Here is a 19037-nt window from a genome sequence, read left to right on the forward strand (position 1 = left end):
AGGGGAAAGAGAGAAAAGAGAAACTGACAGGCGTGTTATCAAATGTGGTGAGCAAAATAAACTTGAAGACGGTATCAAAAGGTAAGTGGGAAGGAAAGAGAGGACCGAAGAAGATCAGAGGAAGCCAGTTTTTTGCCATGGAGCCACCATAACCTGTGCCAGCTGTTGGCACTGAAAAAGTGTCAAAGATAAAGAATGAAAGGGAAAGAAGTGGCCTGTGGACACAAACACTATGAGGAGACACTGGTGCCAGGAGGAAGGTAATGCCAAGAGGTGCTGGAGGAGGGGAAACACTGGCAAGAGTAGAAGACAGAAAGAAACTGGGCAGACTGCTCACATAGAAATAGTTCTGATGTCCTCGATGAGAAACATGGAGATACTGAAACATGATCAGCTTCTCAGAGAAATGAGTGGATTAAGTTCTGTGTGCATGTGTGTTGTGTGAACCATTTGCACTGCATCTTGTTTTGTGTGCTGAACATACTCTGCATTCACATATGGTGCAGGAGTCCTTTTTCCACCGTTCCCCGTCTGTTCGCTCATGTCCCTCACTATCAGTGCAGTCTGTCTTGCTCAGACGGGTCTCAAGTCTTTTAATCTGCAAAGATACAAGGACACAAACATTTAGAGAAGCGGTTGTTTCTGGTGACATGGAGACCGCTAAATGACTCTCTCCCTTGCTGCAAATTGTTACAAAAATTCTAAAACACATTCCCTATTATAAACCCAACAATCCAGACTTTTACAGTAACTTTGTCTTTATAAATGGCTCTGCATTTAAAAGGCTGCAGCTGACCAGAGGACAGACTGATTTATTGGGAAAAAGAGAGGGATAAAGAATCAAACATCCTCCTCAACATTAAGTAAATTGACCCAATTTTAGTAGTAAAAAACCTGAGACAGACCTGAAACAGCTGAAGGTATTATTTTTTTTACTCTTTTCTGTGCAGTTATTATTGATATGGCAGTAGAGACAGGAAACCAAAGATAAAGCTAATGAAAATAAAGCATGTTGCGAAGTGGAGTAGGTTTTTTTTGGGATGAATTAATGCCACACAGAGAAAAGCTTCAGCTTCACAGTGAGCATTTAAGAAACATCACATTGTCTTCCTAAACATCTGCCATCCTTAATTCAAACATTAATTCCTGATGCTTGTCATGTTGTGTTACCTGTTCTTCTGACAGAAATTAGTAATTTCTTAATACTTCAAGGAGACCCCACACTGTACCTGCACCCCCAACGTGGGGTAGGTTGGGACGATACAAAGCTTTCTCCCATTTAGTTCCAATATGATAATATATGAAAAGAAGCTTAATATTTAAGTTGACTATGAGTATAAATGTCCATAAAAAGTCACTTCGGATAAAAGCGTCAGCTAAATGAGTAAATGTAATGTAATAAAGAGAGAGGATAACAATAGTGAATAGTGGGAGAATAATGTGTGCATGCAGTATATTCACTGTTCAACCACAACAGACAGACACAGAAAGTCTGACAGTGGCTGCAGATACCAGCCTGGCACTAGGATGCTTAAACTACCACCAGATTCTCTCTGCATTCTGTATCCATCTAATCCACAGACACAAACCTGTTCAAAGACATTGAGATTGCCAACAAACCGGTGGCAGAAAATTGTCAACCAGTGGTACGGGGCAGGATAAACAAATGTAGAGACAAATCTGTGTGTGTGGGGGTGTAGAGACAGACACTCACCTGCTTTCGTAAACTTGTGATTGTCTTCTGCATGTCGGAGACAAAGTCCTGGAAGTCGTTGATTGAGGGTTCAGTGCTTTTTTTGGAGGTCAAAGTAACATTTACAAGACTTTCTACAGTTTCTGCCCCTGGGCTACAAAGACAAATGTACAAAGACATAATTAGGTAAATTTTCAATACCATCATCTCTTCATAGTGTTCCTAAGACTATATAGGCAAAGGCACTATACTATTTATTGACAGCCAGTGCTGAATTAATGCCACATAGAGAAAAGCTTCAGTTTTGCAGCCTCAGCAGCTTCACGGTGAGCATTTCAGAAAAATATTAGCTACATTTTGACATGAGATTTTCTTCCTAAACATCTGTAATCCCTATTTCAAACATTAATTCCTGATGCTTGTCATGCTGTTACCTGTTCTCCTGGATGCTGTTGGCAGGTCTATCCTCTGTGTAGCTGTGTTCAGCTGATCTGCGTCCTCTAAAGTGGTATGACAGGGCGTTGAACTGACCCTTGGTTCTGCAGTCTGTGGGGGTCAAACACAATAAAACATACTGTCGTTCACCAACCGAGGCAGAAACACTCACTGACACTGAAAATACAAAGTATACCGAATTTTTATTTCCATATGGCTGTTTAGAATGAAGTTATATTTTCCTTTTCAGTATGCTAAAATAGCAACATTTAGGGGATTAATGAAAAAAAAAGGAAAATCAGGAAGAAAAGATAAATCTTTCCACTTTACGCACAAACAGAAATACAGCCACGCACATGCATACAAAGAAGAAACCATGAGCATTATGCCACTTTCTTTCCGCTTGGGAGTGCTGATCTAAGACTCTGAGGCTTATTGTATTACCATGCCTCAGTCTCACACTGCCATCACTGTACCCAGATCAAAGAGAATGAATGACACACACACACACACACACACACACACACACACACACACACCCTGCTCACGCCCCAGTGCACACCTGGGGCATGCTGAGCATCAGCAATGAGAATCAAGAGACAGTCGTCTGTAATAAAGCTGAAAAAGACCAGATGAAAGGAACCAGGTCCTGCAGTTAGGAGGGCTTCACCTTTATCTGTCAAAGTGTAATGCCGGCTGCTCAGCCTCAGAGTGCCTTTGAGTTACCAAACAGCAGTCTGTAAAAGACAAAGACTATCTAAACACAACATGACATCCTATCTCATGCTGACAGACACGCATGAGCACAAACATGTATGCTCATACCCTGCCATGACAGGATTTCACATGCACACGCACACACACTCTCTCTCTCTCAGCTGTGTCCTCTCTCTTAATTGAGCCAAACAGAACTGTGAATCTGGCTACAGCTTTTTTTGACAGACAAACAGAAACTCGTCCTCCCTCCCTCTTCTTTCTGGCAGGATATTCTGTTTATTAGCTTAGCTCTTCCCTTGCACATGTTGTCAAAGAAGGGTGAACGCAGGGGTCAGAATGGATGAAAGTAGAATAATTAAGAAGCACCATGTGTTGCTTATGAAAATCTTCCATGTACACTGTAACTTGTTCTCCAAAGACAATGGATTGATGATGCCAATTCAGTTTAGTTTAGTCTTTTGGAAGTAGAAACAACCTAAAATGAAAGTGTGTAACTACCAAATACTATGAGTTCTGGATGACTGCCAGAGGCAGGCACCAGAGTGTGAGACTCTACTATCTGGTTACGTATTGTAATCTTTGTCTTATTATTGCAGGGTATGTGTGCAGTTCTGCTGAAATGCAGTAGATGAAGAAAAACTCTCAGGTACGTCTTTGTTAGCCCTGAACGACTCCAATAATATCTTCCACCAGCTGGCATAAAGTGCCCTAGTGGAGGGGGCGCTCTTGAGGCCATAATCGTTCACGCCTCGGCCAACAAAGCATCTGTAACATTAGGCGCTGAGAGTGCCGGCAAAAACAGTTAGACAGGAGTGTATTGTTGTCTAACTGAAGCTCTAACTTCCTTTTTTAGGTCCCAACCATGAAACGTGGGAACTAAAGTAATTTGTTGGGGTTTTTTTCTTCCCAATGAAGCACAGTTTTGGTTGCTTAAATATTCTTCCAAACTCATAAAACCTTGCACACATCAGAAGTGGCAAAAACGTATGTGTCATTAATTAGTTCTCTAGCGCCACTGAGGGAAACAGGAAGTGACATTTAACTCCTTCATAAGGCGTCCAAAACGTGTGATAATTCAGTGCCGTGTCGTCTGACCTCCAGCCAATGGAGAGTGGCCACAGCTCGCGTGCCATGGTGCGAGGGGCCGTCCCAAGCTGCTTGCAGCTTTAATTAGCTTTTAGTTTCAACCTGCCAGGGATAACTTTCATGTGGTGTGGGCTTACAATGGCAGGGCTGCTCTACGCCATCCCATGTCACATGTGACTTTGATATCAATATCAAATTCTCGACCTACACATGTGAGATGGATATCATCCAGTGTTGAGAACTGCGTCTGGTGGTCAGATAATAAAACCGAACAAGACTTCCACCACAATCTTAATATTCTATATGATAGAGTTTCCAAACAAGAATTCATATATCCCAAATGCAGCAAACTACTCTTCTGAATACTATTCTGAATTGACACAGAAGTTAAAGAACCTCCAGATGTACAAAGATCGGCTGAAATCATTCACTCCGATATGAATGAGGATCAAAGTTCTGTTTTTACAGAAAGAAACATTCATTCATCATTCATGGTCACATTTGTAAAATAAACCAAACTAAAGAAAAAGAAGATATACACTTTCACATAATTAAATCAATGTCTAAAATGTTCACGTCACCTCAAGTGTTTACTGTGCAGAATTTTATTGACACTGATAATATTGGTGGTGTCCATCCATTTGAAACACAGCCATGTGATCTGTATCCTCTTCATCACTTTCTGCATAAATTCATTAGTGATTAAATGGAAAAGGGAATGGAAGCTGTGGTTGGATGTTTTACAGTGGGCAGTCACTGAAAAACCACTGTATTCGCCATTAACCACCCAGGAGATACTGGAACAGTTTGTAAAACATTCCTTACTTACATCCTGAGTTTAAGAAATCAATCTTATTCTAATCCCTATCATGTTGCTGCTGCAAGCCCTTTGTAAAAGCCGATGAGACTTTGATTCTGTGCGCAAAGACAGAAATGAGTGATTTCTTAATACTTCAATTTCATTTAACAAAGTTTATTGCAATGATTGCTCAATGTCACATTACAAAAACCACTGCATGACTTTTAGTCCCTAAAGTTTAATACATTTGACTCCTTAGATTATCTATTGCAATCTAAGCTATTTGCTCATTTCACAACTGATCATATCTCCAAATAAATTATGATAAATGGTGGTTTATTATAACAGCATTCATTCATCTCCTTTTCACTTTGTCAGCTGCACCCACGGGTGGAGTGTTTAAACATCTAGGACTTAAACAAAGATCCCTTCATTTTACGCTGACTTCACAAGACAAAATCACAAACATTTCTGACAGAAGAAAGTTCGTCTTGAAGCCACAGAGAAATGATCCCTGACATTGTTTCTCCACAGTCAAATGTCCTTTTCATTATGCGGTGCTGAGGCCTGAAATGTTTATTCTTACATTATTCCCTATTTCATATCTATTAGATATGCGTCGTACAGTCAAATACATTGCAGTCAAAGAAGGGGGTGCTCTAAATGGCTTGCATATAACAGGTGTTTGTTGTGAAACCAGGCTGCCTGTTATCAAACGGAAACAAATGGTGAGGATATTATAAGGCTTTACTTTTACAAAACAGCTCAGACACGACCAGTGTAAGCCAGTGACTAAGACTCCAAGGAAACTTCCTGTGCTGTTAAACCATGTGTTCTTTAATCATGAAAAAGCATATGCTTTTAAAGATAAGCCAAGACGACGAAAGATGTGACAGTGAGAGGAAACGGGTCTGTACGTAACTGTGTTTTCAGAAATCATCACACTCACACTGGAAATGGGAGACAGGGGCTGCAGATATTTTAATAGCACTTGTGATTGATATTTGCAGCTACTTTGTTAAAATTGATAATGCCATAAAATAATTTTTGAAACTGAAGCTTCATTCATGAATATATTTGGCTTTATTATATTTGCCTCTACAATGTCATGTAATCCAATACATCAGCCTAGGACTGAAATGATTCATTGAGAAACTCGAATAACTCGATCACTAATAAGCATCGATGCAAATTTTTTGTATTTATGCTTCATGTAATCCATACAATTATATTATTATTTACAGCGCACTGTTCCGCATGGATGATTATTACTGTCGCACAGCGCGCTTATGCTGTGGAAGTGAAGATGATGTGATTTGATGAGGTGGATTGCAAAATGGAGAAAGAGAGAGAAAATAGCGAGGGCCGAAGAAGAGACAGGCCTGAGAAAAATGTGTCCAAACTCTGGGATCATTTCAAGCTAAAAGAAAACAACAACTCTGTACAGAATGTCTGCTGTAAAGCAGAACAGCAGCACGACGACTACGCTTCAGCATCTGAGCAGAATGCATCCAGTCTGAGCACCCGAAACAAACCATGATAGCTAGTTAAGATGAAGGCTGGCAAAGGTAAGGCACAATTCTTAGTTGTAAATGTATAACTCTGCATTTGTTGTTATTGTTCTCTGACTGGTTAGTCCGTGAGTTTGGGTTGGAACTTTACACTGATGAGTTCCACAGCTGATCCCGGTACCGGGCGCGGCAAGCAAAAGTATTTCTTATCAGATTACTCGATGATCGATAAAATAACCTGTAGAATACTCAATTACTAAAATAATCCTTAGCTACTGCCCTACAACAGCCTTGCAATAAATCCTATCTTTGTCCAGCTTGTCACATCAGTTTTTTTGTTGAGTCGTGATCATTTTTTGAGGTTGTAGGAAGTGGTTTATGAAAATGAAGTTGAACAAAATATTGAAATTTAAGAACCACACAAAGCAACATGATAAAAAACTCATGTGATCTGTGGCCCACTGATCCTTCCACTTGCTCTTACCTTCACAGCAGTCCTGCCACATGCGCAGGTCGATCTGAGGGATGTCGTCACAGCTGCTGTAACCATGGGGCAGCTCAGCCACCCTGAAGACATCCTGCTGGACGCGTGTGATGTTGTCGCCGTTATCACACAGCACCCGTGTCAGAGAGGCCTGCTTCAGCTGGGTCAGCTGAGAAGGAGTGAACACGCCGGGGTTTTCATACCAGAACCTGGACGAGATAGAATTAGGGATGTGACTGGTAGAAAAAAACTTTTCACCTCTCACACTTTGACATGATGGAGAAACACCTGGTGTGGATGTTGTCTGGCTTTAATTTGACATGATACCTAAAAGAAATACTGTCTAGTGTTGCACAGTTTCCGCTTAAAGTCTAATGCTCAATAAAACGTAAGAGATATATTTATTCATTTTAGTGTACCTGTCTCCATCCCGCAGGCGTTTGAACTGAGCTGCCAGCAGACACATGAGGGTGGGCCCCAGTCTACTGCCAGGGACCAGGTCTTCAGCCATCAGTGCAGGGAACAGGTCGATGTTCAGAGGAATGCCATACAGCCTGCCCCACGGGAAAAACGGTCAGTGACACCAAACTACAATCTACAATTATAAATTACGTAGCAGACTGTCAAACCAAGATTCTTTGTCTCAAAGTGGTGGTCGTGTTTTCTTCAAACTGTTAATGGTAAGACTATGGCACATAACTACGGCCCACAGACCACCTGGCTGTTGCATACTGGTCTCAAAGCCAAGTTATTGAAAATTAAAAAAATATTAATAGTTATAATAGTTTATAATTACCTCTGCAGTTTCTCTCTGACATTAGGATTCTTAATTTCATTCCTCAAATCATCAAACGTCTGAGCCGAGGTCAGGTTACAGAAGGTCCTGTAATCATTATACGGTGGTATGCCATGATCCCTTCCTCTCTGTATATTCATGGCAGCCAGGTCCAGAGCCACAGCGTGGGCCATGGAGAACAACCGCTCTGTCAGCTCCGTATTCAGCAGCTGTGTGGTAACCCGCATTTTACCAGCCACGCCAAATAGCCCACGAAGGAGTGGATCAATGCCACCCTCATTCACGATGCGGAACGGGGAGAAGAAGGCCCGGTGCAGAGAGATATGTCCCTGGGGGATGGGCTGAAAGTTCTCGTCTAACCTGTAGAGTATTGGGTTGATGAGGGTGTGCCCGAAGCGGAAGGCAGCAGTGGCAAAAGCACTGACGATGCCTGCGTTAATATTGGGGTCATAACCAGTGTATGGCCCCATCATCTTTATGCCTGCCTCACCCAGGATCTAGACGATGACAAAAAGAATATAAAAGTCCTTGTTCTGATCATTTTTATCACTGTTACTACACTATTACATTTAATGAATGTTTTACTGTTTTAACCATGGAAAACAATAAAGGTTAGAGATAAAAGTTAAAAAAGAGAATTAGCATCATAACAAAGGATCATTAGAATTTAGATGACAGGTGTTACCTTTGGCAACCAGTGACTGTATGTGATGTGCTGCATCTGGGCCCCCACTATCTTCCTGGCCTCATGGTAGATGGTGTCCCCGTCCCAGTGGGGGTTTAGTCTCAGTAGCTCTGCAGCTATGCGGTTGTGTTCCCTGAACCACACCGTGTGCATGGCGGTCAGACCAAGCTGCTCATTGGCACGGTGGTCTCCAGCTAAGAAACATGGAATTGGACTCTCGTTTTCATCCCTCATGCACTCAGTGGGTGGTCCGGTAGCAAATGGCAAAAGTGGCTTCCCTGTTCGTTGGATGATACCTTGGCGGAGAAGACCCCTCTGGCTGGCCAAATCTCGGATTTCCTCAGATTCATGCCGCGAGCTGCCGTACACATTTGAAGCATCGATGTAAGAGGTCAGCTGATTGATTTGCTCTCTTGGATATACACTGTTCATGAGAAGAGATGTCATCCCACTGCCGCACACAGGGCTAGATCTGACAAAGAACATGCAGCGGGCGCCACTTCGCAGCTGCCGTGGGTCATTGGGTGGGAACTGGATTGGGAAGCATGGCGGATCATTGGTGCAGACCTGAGCACACAGCTGGCCGTCAGAGAAGCGTGACTGGCTAAGGGCCGCCACTGTCGAGTCCAAGTCGTGGTCTAGGAACTGACCCCACTGCATTAGCATGTGAGTGTAGCGGTCATCAGGAGTGATGGTCTCTGTTCCAATCATGGTGGTGGACACCAACCTCGGCAGAGGCAACCTGTATCCATTATGCAGCCGTTCGTAGCACCTCTGGGCAGGTTAAATCCGTTATCATAGACTGACTTCAGGAGTCGTTCGAAAGCAGTGAGTGAGGCGCCCCACATAGGGTGCTGCAGGTTGTTGCAGGTCCCGTCGTGGCTGCGGTACTTCTGGTGGAAGCAAATGTCAGAGCAGTTGTTGAAGCGGCGGTGGGCTGTGCAACCAGACAGGTTGGCAATCACATCCAGAAAGCGAGGGGACACCAGGTCGTTGTAACGAAATGCTGTTGGAAAACAACATAAATTCAGCTCATGAAGTGTACGGATAAGTGTTAAAAGGTTCAGATTTATGAAAGAAATTTACTTTAGATTTATACATTTATGAAGTAAATGACATGTACCGAGCCATCACTTGGGGTATGCAGTAACCTAGTGTCTGTTAAGTCTCGTGCAGACTACACAACTTCCACCCTCAGCACATCTCTGTGCTGTTCAGACTACATGACTTGCTGTCTTGTGACAGGAGTCTTGAAGTCGTTGTGGTGTTCACACTACGAGACTGATAGTAAACAGTGATCACACACTACACGAGCTGACAACGACTCTGTCACCCGACGGCTGGTCTCTTTGTCAGGAAAACACACGTGAAAAGTTTAACAGGAAAGGACGTGATCTACACACGAAACAGCTGTTGTTTGTTATTATAAAGATCAAAACTAAAAAGACAAAGAATATGGGTGAAACAAAGGACTGTCTGAGCTACAGAGAAAGCTGGAGGTGAGTAAAAAGTGTTTCGCAGTAAAGAAGTATGTGGATGTCGAGGCTGCCGACGGCTCCAGATATTTAACATGCTAGCTATCTGGCTGGGGTCGGTCAGCCATGTATCTGTTATATGCGTCATCGTGTAGTTCACACATAACGAATGGCAAGCACTGATAGATTGCTGATTTGCCCCTGATCACAGCCTGATGGTTAGCGAGCTCAGGGACAGATAAATTTGTGCTTAAAATCGTGTAGTGAGAACTAAGCTTAATATAATTGTGAAGTCATTCACTGCTGCAGACAATGTCCCGAAGGCACAGGTAACAATATTTCACCAACCTGCCATATGCTTTCATTCTCTGAATTCACTCACTCACACACAGCACATATTATTGGTGTGTCATGTGTGTATAGGTGTGTGAATTCAGAGGAGAATGAAAAAACTGTAGTGTTAGATAGATGTAGTGTAGAGATATAATAAAAACAGCCCGTTTGTTTCTGCTGACGGGCAGAAATCTCTTAGCTTGGTTTGGGGCTAGTGCAACAATGAACACTTGGTTGTTGGCACAAGTAATGAAAACACTGTCTCTGTCTTTGTTCATATTTCACAGAGCTGTATTTCTCTTTCCCTACCTCTCATTCTCCTCTCACACTTATTGACACCTGAATGTCTCCTTTTGACAAACTGCAATTCTTCATTTACAAGCTACTAGTACCTTCTTTTTTTCTTTTTCTATATATTTTTTTTACCTTCAAGGAGTACTTTTGTGCACCATAAAGTCAAATATGTGGTTGCTCCAGTTTTCTTCCTTGGTCCACTGGATATTTTTCATAGAAAGCACACAAAGACAGATGCTTACACATATACATAACATCCAAAACCACCCATGCTCTCCCAATCTCTCCACACACATGCCACCAACAAATCTTAAAATTTGTCCTGGGCTCAACAGTGATTGTAGGTTAAGTGTTGTGTGATGTAACATAGGACTAATAAAACTGTTTACGGGTTCCTCGTCAGCTGCTCCATGATTACGTTGCTACGCCCAGAGTCATGCTTAAGAGAAAATGGCCTACAGATGGAGGGCCTATCCACAGCCAAATGTTGCTCACAATAACACGGTACTTCATAGAGTGGAATTGAATTACTGGCTGCATGAGACTTTGCTTAGGAAACTTGAGCGGGGCTTCTTACTGAATCCACAGAGACACTTTAGTAGAATGTTACATGTATTCCACAATCCATCCATCCATTATCTATACCGGATTATTCTGGAGGCTATTGACTGTTGGTTGTTATTTCTTAGCCTACACCCTCTTTAAATCTTGTGCGACAGGAGCAGTACAGATGTAAACACTGACCAGATGATCACCTGAGTACAAGTTTGTGTTTCAAAAGTGTTGTGTTTCTTTACCTACCTATTAAAAGAATCTGATAACTCTGCGGTAAGTAATAGACTGCTGAGGTATTGACCTTATGTGCAGTGCTTGTGCAGGTTAGTTTTGTACTGGACTGACTGGGACAGCTTGGACTAGCAACAGACTGAAGGGGGAATTCATAAAGAATGGATTGCTGCCGCTGACGGCACCAAGAATTTGTCCTGTCTCAAGGTTTGGCAAAAGATATTGCGCCAGTGATATTACAGTGCAAACACACCCATAAAGTTTTGCAGCTGGGTGCAATTTCCCTCGTTTTGCATCTGCTAAAAGTTCATCTGCAATTTTCTGTATTTCCTCTGCTCTGTCATTCATTTCTATGTGTGGGATGTCTCTAGTTTTTCTGTGAATCATTCTGTATGGAGTGATTTGTCAGAGCAATTGTAATTTAGGATGCTTTAAGTGTGTACTCCCCTTCATGCTTCTGAGTGCATGGAGCACTACTGTTCTCTCTGCCGGACTGGTTCGTAACCATCGCCTCCGCCACTCACAGCAGTAGGTTTTATGTTGTTTTCCACTTTTATTCCCTGGTGGTATAAGATCAGGGATTGTATCTGTGCCATCATACGATGTACTGTGATGCGCTGATGCTTTACCTGGCTACAATCACTGCTGTCATGATCACTGGAATGTCTGGGCTTAACGCCTAATAAATGCGCTTTAGTTACCACCAAATCTCTGAAGATGCTAATATTTTCGCTCTAGATGTGGCTCTTGCTGGTATTTGTGAATTGGACTTTTTTTGCATAGAAAGGGGCCAATTTTACGGCAAATGTATGCATATTACCTCATATAGCACCGAAACATGCTTTGAGAATTTCTTTTTGACTTATTTTTTGCAGGTTTAGCTGCCGCAAAAGCCACGCAATGCTTTTGTAAATTCACCACTGAATGTGCTGAACTGAAGACAGTCAGAAGAATTACATGGAACTGAATGAAGTGATTCCAATCAGCAAGTGATTTGTGATTTCCACCTCTATTGTCAGGAGCAACTTGAGTCCACAGAAAACAAGATGAAAACTATTTTGTCTCGACGACATCCAAGCATTAAGTTTTTACAGTGGCTGTTCCCCATGCTATGAATACAGCATAATCAATAGCAATGGTGTGCCAAAGGCCCCACCCTGCAACACCAGTAAACCAGAGAGCAGACTCCCATAGGCCCTCTGAGGTTTTTCACACCCACTCACAGGATGTCTGTGAGGACACGACACTCTCTTTCTTAAAGGTGATGCAATATCAATACTACTATGATGGCCTCAGCTTTTACTGCTTGGAATTTTTTTTACTAGTGTGTAGACCAATAACCTCATTATACTAATTATCCCGAGCATCCACAATGTAAAGAAAATTTAGTTCTGGAGTTTGACAATTTAGTACAAATACCTCAAATTTGTACTTAAGTACAGAATTAAGTAAATGTACTTAACTGTTCATGCCCAAATGTGAGAATTTCATTTAGGGTTAATCTGCAATGTTTCAATTAGAGGGTTGGGTTCATCTCACAGTAATTTATGTAAAAAAGAAGACTTAGCTTGCCCTGGTACGCACACTGTCAGCTCTCAAATAAGGGCAAAGAGAACAAAATGCATGTTTACTGTTTTTCGCTTGAATTTTTAACGATCAACTTCATTTAATGAGTCCTCTTAGTGTCGGACCGTCACATTTTACACAGCAGGTCTGGTGACTCTCATTCAAATCATACATTAGAAAATTTTTCCTACGTTTGCAGACACTTGCACAGTGAGAGATGTGATCAGGTATTAAGTAACAAAGCTGTGACAGCCTGTTTGGACCCTTTTCGTAGCAGCACAGTATATTTATTTATCAGACTCACCCGTGCCGTTGGTGTCGACCATGAGACCCTGGTTGACGTGGTTCTGGATGAGCAGAAGAGTCTGCTCAAAGATCTCCCCGGCACGTGCCTGCTCCACTGTGTAGGGGTCACGTGGATACCGGAAAAGAGCTAGCAATTCTCCTGGGGTACGAGGCTGACTGGAGGTATGAGGGATGGAGAGATTGGGATGTGAGGGAGGTGGGAGAGAATGAATGGGTGATGAAGGAGAACGGACAATGAAAATAATGTATGTGTAGAGTAAAAGCAAAAGGAGGCGAAAAAGATGTGGGAGTAAAGACGGGGTGAAAGAAAGACAAATTAAAAGAAACAAAAGAAATTTCACATTTCCTGTTTAAAAGACATTCTTCTGTGTATATTTTTCTTTTTTTGCACAGGGGCAGGAAAAGCAAAGAAAAAATGTCTTCATTGCAGCTAAAGCAGGTCAGATAGTTCAAAGAAAGAGAAGCCCAAAACCCACACCAACATCTTAGTCATTTCACGAGCCTACTGAATGTGTGCGTGTCTGTGTGCTGTTTCTGATTTCACTCCTTCTTGAAGAACACTGGACTGATTTGCTATCTCCTCAAGCTACCTTTGTAAACATTCATCAACTCCAGCCTTTAAAGCTCAGCCAGAGTTGGACTTGGCTGGTTGGTGTGGCAAAGCATTAAGCCCAGTGCCAGAACCACAGGTGTTCTACCCGGCACCTGACATAAAGCACATGTAAGCCAAATTACTATTGAAACACATTTTTTTCAACCTCTTTAATGTGTTTAAAATGGCAATTTTAAGTTACACTATTTCCAATACACCAGCAATACACTCCAAATGCATATGCTCTACAATCAACACAGACTTTACATGTAGAATATGCAACATATGAAATGTGAGATGATATAAATATCTACTCTACAATAAAAAATTCTCATAGTGCAGCCTAATAAAGTTTATCATTCTATGCTTCAGTTTTTACATCAATCTTTCTGTGGTTAATGACTTTTTTTCTTCCTCCTACAGCTGACAGCATAAAGAAGCCGGAGAACTGTTGCCAAGACTGATCAAAGTTTTGTTTACACTTTTGTTTTCACTTGGACAAATTGCTGCCTTAATCGCACTTTGTTTTGATAAATTGAAATCGGTCTCTATAATGAAAAACCGCTGCCATCAACAAACAACACTCAAGGTCTGTCTGACACTTAGCAGCAACACGTGCAGCAAGCAACATGTGCAGAGTAACAAGCGCTAATAGTCTGTCTCCTGATCCGCTCTCATTCTCCAATATCATCCTGTTCTTTTCATCATTTCCAAACCATGTTCAAAGACACTGCTGCCATCAGCGAAGGAGGAGGCCGCCTCTTAATCTGTGATTGTCATTAAAGAGAGCTGGAAATCCCCTCATCTCACTTTAGGTTACCACTGTGTGTTCATGCACTCCTCCTCTATGTGTGTTAATGTGTTTGTGCACTGTATTTGTGTATGCATGTGTAGGCAGCGTGTATGTATGTGCATGCCAAGAAAAACACAACTGCTAACCACATCATTCAACAGGATGGAAACACTTACGAGCTATATCGAAACCACCTACATCTCTTACAGGGACAGAGTGCAATGGGAACTTCACTGGATAAACAAAGACTTCAAGACACAATCATTTCCTTTACCATTTGGAAAATTATTACATTGATGCCAACAATGAAAAGGAGTTAAGACTGGTAAATATATTAAATATCTAATGAAAAGCTGTTTACAAGCAGAGTAACTGACTACATAACTGTTGGTACTGCCATTTCTAATTGGAGCATTCTCATCTGAAACTTTAAAACAGCAAAGCCTGTGCACTGAAACAGGAGAGTGCAGCAATATTAGCAGCCCTCCTGAATGGCCACACTCTTTCCCTGAAGACTGACTCAGACATGCATGTCATGTGAGGTTATTTTTATTTCAAAAGTATTTTATATGGAGCTGCATGAAGTTGTAGACTTAGTGGCTATCAAATGCAGGCCTAATCAAAAGCACAAAGTACTGGCTGTACACAACCTTTCCTCTGTGGACAGTAGGCGAGGACATACTATACCGACAAACGTTTTGGGTCGCCTGGACCCCAAAATATAGATATTAAGCACAATCTTAATTTGCACAACAATTTTGTTATAAAATTTATATGTAACATTACAGATGTTGGCCATATTAGGTGCAGCCTTCTTTAGTCACTATTACTCCCTGCTAACACGTAATAAACAGTGAGGCTTTCTGATTCAGTCACCTGAGGGAGTGTAAACACACGTGTCACTGTGTGTGTGTGTGTGTGTGTTTGTTGTGTGAGTATCTCCAATCTTACCCATCAAAGAGACGTCTCCTTGTTGACTCAATAGCACTATCCACATTACGGATGGCCTGCTCTATGGATGTGCTCACAAAGGTGTCCCCCTCTCTGCTGACTGCAGGAACTGTTGTCACACAGACACAGACAGGCTGATTAGAACCAAGTTGAACTAAGTTAAAAAATGAAATTTGTTTGGACCTTTGACTTTTTTAGGGGCTTACACAACATAACAGAGAGAATTTCTTTTGCACTTTCTCATTTTGTGGTTCAGTCATTTTTCTTCAGTTTGATTAAAATACTCATTTAAATGTTTACAAAGTATATAAAGTCTTTATGCCATTTACACAACCCTGTGCCTCTACATTCTTCATTTTTACATCCACGAGGTTAACACTGGTCAGAACACAGAAGGTAGGAACTAGAGCTTAGGTTCAAAAGTTCTTGTTTTTCTCCAGCTGAATATGATAAGTGACTGGACCTTTTTAGATGCTGCACTTCAGCTTCCCTCCTGAACACATTTCTGGAACACCCTCATCTTAGCGTGCCATTGAAAACAGTGAGACTGTGACGTGATGACTAAGACAGTCCAACACCAACTGAGCGCATTGAAACAGTTTATGGTTCACCAGCAGAGAGCCGTGGTCTGACCTGAGAAATCTCAGCAGGAAACGCATACACACACAGGGCAGAGCTGATAGGAGTACGACAGCATTGCAGCAGAGTGTGACTAAACTTACTGACTGATTTGGAGAAAGAAGATCAGCAGAGGGCTTCTAGCTCTCTGGACTGTAAACTGTGACAGCAATACACACTGAACATCCAAAATATTACACCTCTTGATACTGAGTTAAAGCCCCTTTTGCATTATGCATATCACCTGTCTCACAGCTTACAAATTCTTTTCCAACTTTCCTGCTTCACCTTTGTGACCGGTAAATATTTAATCAGAGAAATCAACGATGGCTTTGACATGGATTCACCACATTAGGGTTGAATGGAGCGAGGGAGTGTCAGTTGTATTTTGTAAACTGAGTGTGTTTTCAGGTACAGGATATACATACTCCACAACTAAAAACAAGCATACCAAAACATCACACCCTGGATGTAGTTTCATACTTTTATAGCACAATGTGTGAAGTGTTTTTTTCTCTTTTGAGAGAAACACTATGGAGTTCCCTCTTAATTCATACCAATTATTGTAAAAGTGGATGACAGGTTGGGCTGTGTCATCATATATTCTGTGAACAAGCTTATATGCCTCACTCATGTCTCCTCACCTCTATTAGACCTGGAGTTAGTTTAGCAGCTCTTGTCATTTGTTGTCATTTGTGCACCGTGTACCATTACCTGCTTTTTCCCATTATGCAAATAGTCAACTAGAAAGTGAAAAACAGCGTGTGAGTGTGAGGTTATGAGCTGCTGACATCAGTTGTGTCTCACCTGTGACAGTAAGCACCATGCTAGCGACCTGGTAGCCGATGGGATTGCGGGCGACACACTCGTAGCGTCCACCATCAGCTGTGCCCACGTCCTTCACTTCCAGATAACCTTCAGGGCTGATGTGAAACTTGCCACTCTCTGTCACCTGTACACCATCCTGAGAGACAGAGGTTGGCGGTGTGACAAAGGGCAAAGGTCATTCCCCTTGGAGCTAGCATGTGGAGGTGGTGTCAAATTTCGACATGGTGATTAACTTTTATGTCAGACCACTGAGCTATTTAGTTTGCATGGGTGCCTTTGGACCGAAACTTCAAACTTTAATAATCTTAAACATATTAATCACTGAGTTACTTCATTGTGATTATTTCATATTGTGATCATTCATAAAATGACAAATGAAGTAACCGCACACCATTTCCTGGCCCCAGCCCCTTTCTTCTTCACTGTTCTCTTTCAACCACTTTAAGCACTTATCTAACCCCATGTCGTCTGTGGTGATGAGGTGACGGGCACCTTACACAGACAACAGGAGCTTTATCATCTAACCTTGTTCCAGGTGAGGACAGGTTGTGGCTGGCCCTGAGCACTGCAGGGAATCTGGACATCCTGGCCAGACTCCACCGTCAGGTCCCTTGGAGCATTTGTGAAAACAGGCGTTACTGAATGAGTTAAAACATACACACACACATACGCATGTGTTAATGATTATTATACACAATCCTCAGTCAACGCAGACATGACATACTGAGACTTTGTCTCTGTGCTTATGTTACACGGCAGTTGCTATTTTTCCCCCTCTATTACAGGGCTGCAAAACATTAAACAGCTTGAAGTTAGTGTGGTGCTCAAAGAGAGATGAAGGCTTACTGTATTTAGAAAGGAAATAATGCATTTCTCATCTCTACCCTAAACTGGTTTTTGTTTTTTTTCTTTTTCAAGATGTTGTGCGAGCAGTGTCTATCATGCACACACACACACACACACACACACACACACACACACACCCACACACACCCTCACACACATACACACACCCACCCACACCCCCACACACAGTGTTGAGAATTGTTATAGAGTGAGTCACTGTGTCATACTCCCTAAGATTCATGATACAACCCTTCCACAGTTGAGGTGTTTGGTGGGAGAGGGTGGATGTTTGCCCCCCACACACCGTGTTCAAATTCCTTCATGGTTCCCATGTAGCAGCCAGTAGTGAGGCACCTTGGCGTGGGAAAATCCCACAAGTTTTAGAACACAAAGTGGAGTGGGTGGCAGTGTCATGGTAGTCTGACACTAATTGACCTGACTGCCTTAAAATCAAAGTTTAACTTTCTAAAACACGGGGTTCACTGCCGTGTTCAGTACACAGCATCACAGCTGCAGGCAATGTGTTGCCAGTACCACTCTGCGTCACAGAAGAATCAGGGATGTGAACACAGCAACACAACAGTACATAGCATTACAGGGATATTGAAAGACATACTACCTGTTGCCTGTTTACTGCTAAATCCCTGCTTTCACTTTCTTCAAATGCTTTGTCTATTGCTCTGCACAGTGCTCAGCGCATAAGGCAGCCATCATAAACTGCCAGCTTGGTTGTGGGCTTGAACAGCACTTTAACAGTGTGGGGCCATTATGCAACGTGTACTTTGAGCTATGTTAACAGCCATTACTACATGGAAAAACATGGTGTCATCATGGGATTACAGACTGCCATGCTTTCCTGTACTACGCCAAGCCTGTAATTTCAGCCTCACATACACACAAACACACAGAAAATACAACCATCTGCATACAAGAAAGAAGCAGTGAGACACACTAACTTATATATTCCCGAACAACAACACACAGAATAAATTACAATACAATACATTTACATTGCACATAAAGATGAAGAACACACACACACACACAGACACACAGCTATATGTAAGTGTATATATGCATTGTAACCGTTTAATGTCAGACTTGCATGTGTAAACGACAAATTAGCTGTGAATGGAGAGCACTGCTCCACTCACCCTCTTAACATTTTACCACCTAGCACTCCCCTCCTCCTTCTACACAACCATGCTGTGTTTGAGGGGGCCTTTCAGCAGCCACACAAACAGCCTGTGTATAACAACTATGTTTCAGCCACACTTTCCAGCCGTCTGTCTCACAGAATGGATTGGCATCTCTGTTAATCACTGCAGTGTAACGGCTCCTAGTCCAACCCTCCTACCTACAAGTTAACTGTACCTAACCCAATGTACTGTGTCCTGAAGAATATTTTTGCTTTAACATGTTCATTATTATGTCCCTTCATCT

General features: G+C 42.1%; 1 protein-coding gene across 1 annotated transcript in view; it reads right to left on the reverse strand.

The window, feature by feature from the left end:
* LOC119910068 (peroxidasin) overlaps positions 1 to 19037 on the reverse strand; it is a 57145-nt gene that overhangs the window by 3136 nt on the left and 34972 nt on the right. The window contains 12 exon segments of the mRNA XM_038728442.1: positions 485 to 598; positions 1715 to 1847; positions 2128 to 2239; positions 6726 to 6934; positions 7145 to 7279; positions 7522 to 8018; positions 8207 to 8973; positions 8976 to 9212; positions 12965 to 13122; positions 15303 to 15411; positions 16728 to 16884; positions 17274 to 17386. Of these exon segments, the coding sequence (XP_038584370.1) occupies positions 485 to 598; positions 1715 to 1847; positions 2128 to 2239; positions 6726 to 6934; positions 7145 to 7279; positions 7522 to 8018; positions 8207 to 8973; positions 8976 to 9212; positions 12965 to 13122; positions 15303 to 15411; positions 16728 to 16884; positions 17274 to 17386 (2741 nt within the window).

This window comes from Micropterus salmoides, unplaced genomic scaffold, assembly GCF_014851395.1.
Source record: "Micropterus salmoides isolate LMB-PRFRI ecotype aquatic unplaced genomic scaffold, ASM1485139v1 Ms_hic_scaffold_19, whole genome shotgun sequence".
In the NCBI taxonomy this organism is placed as follows: domain Eukaryota; kingdom Metazoa; phylum Chordata; class Actinopteri; order Centrarchiformes; family Centrarchidae; genus Micropterus; species Micropterus salmoides.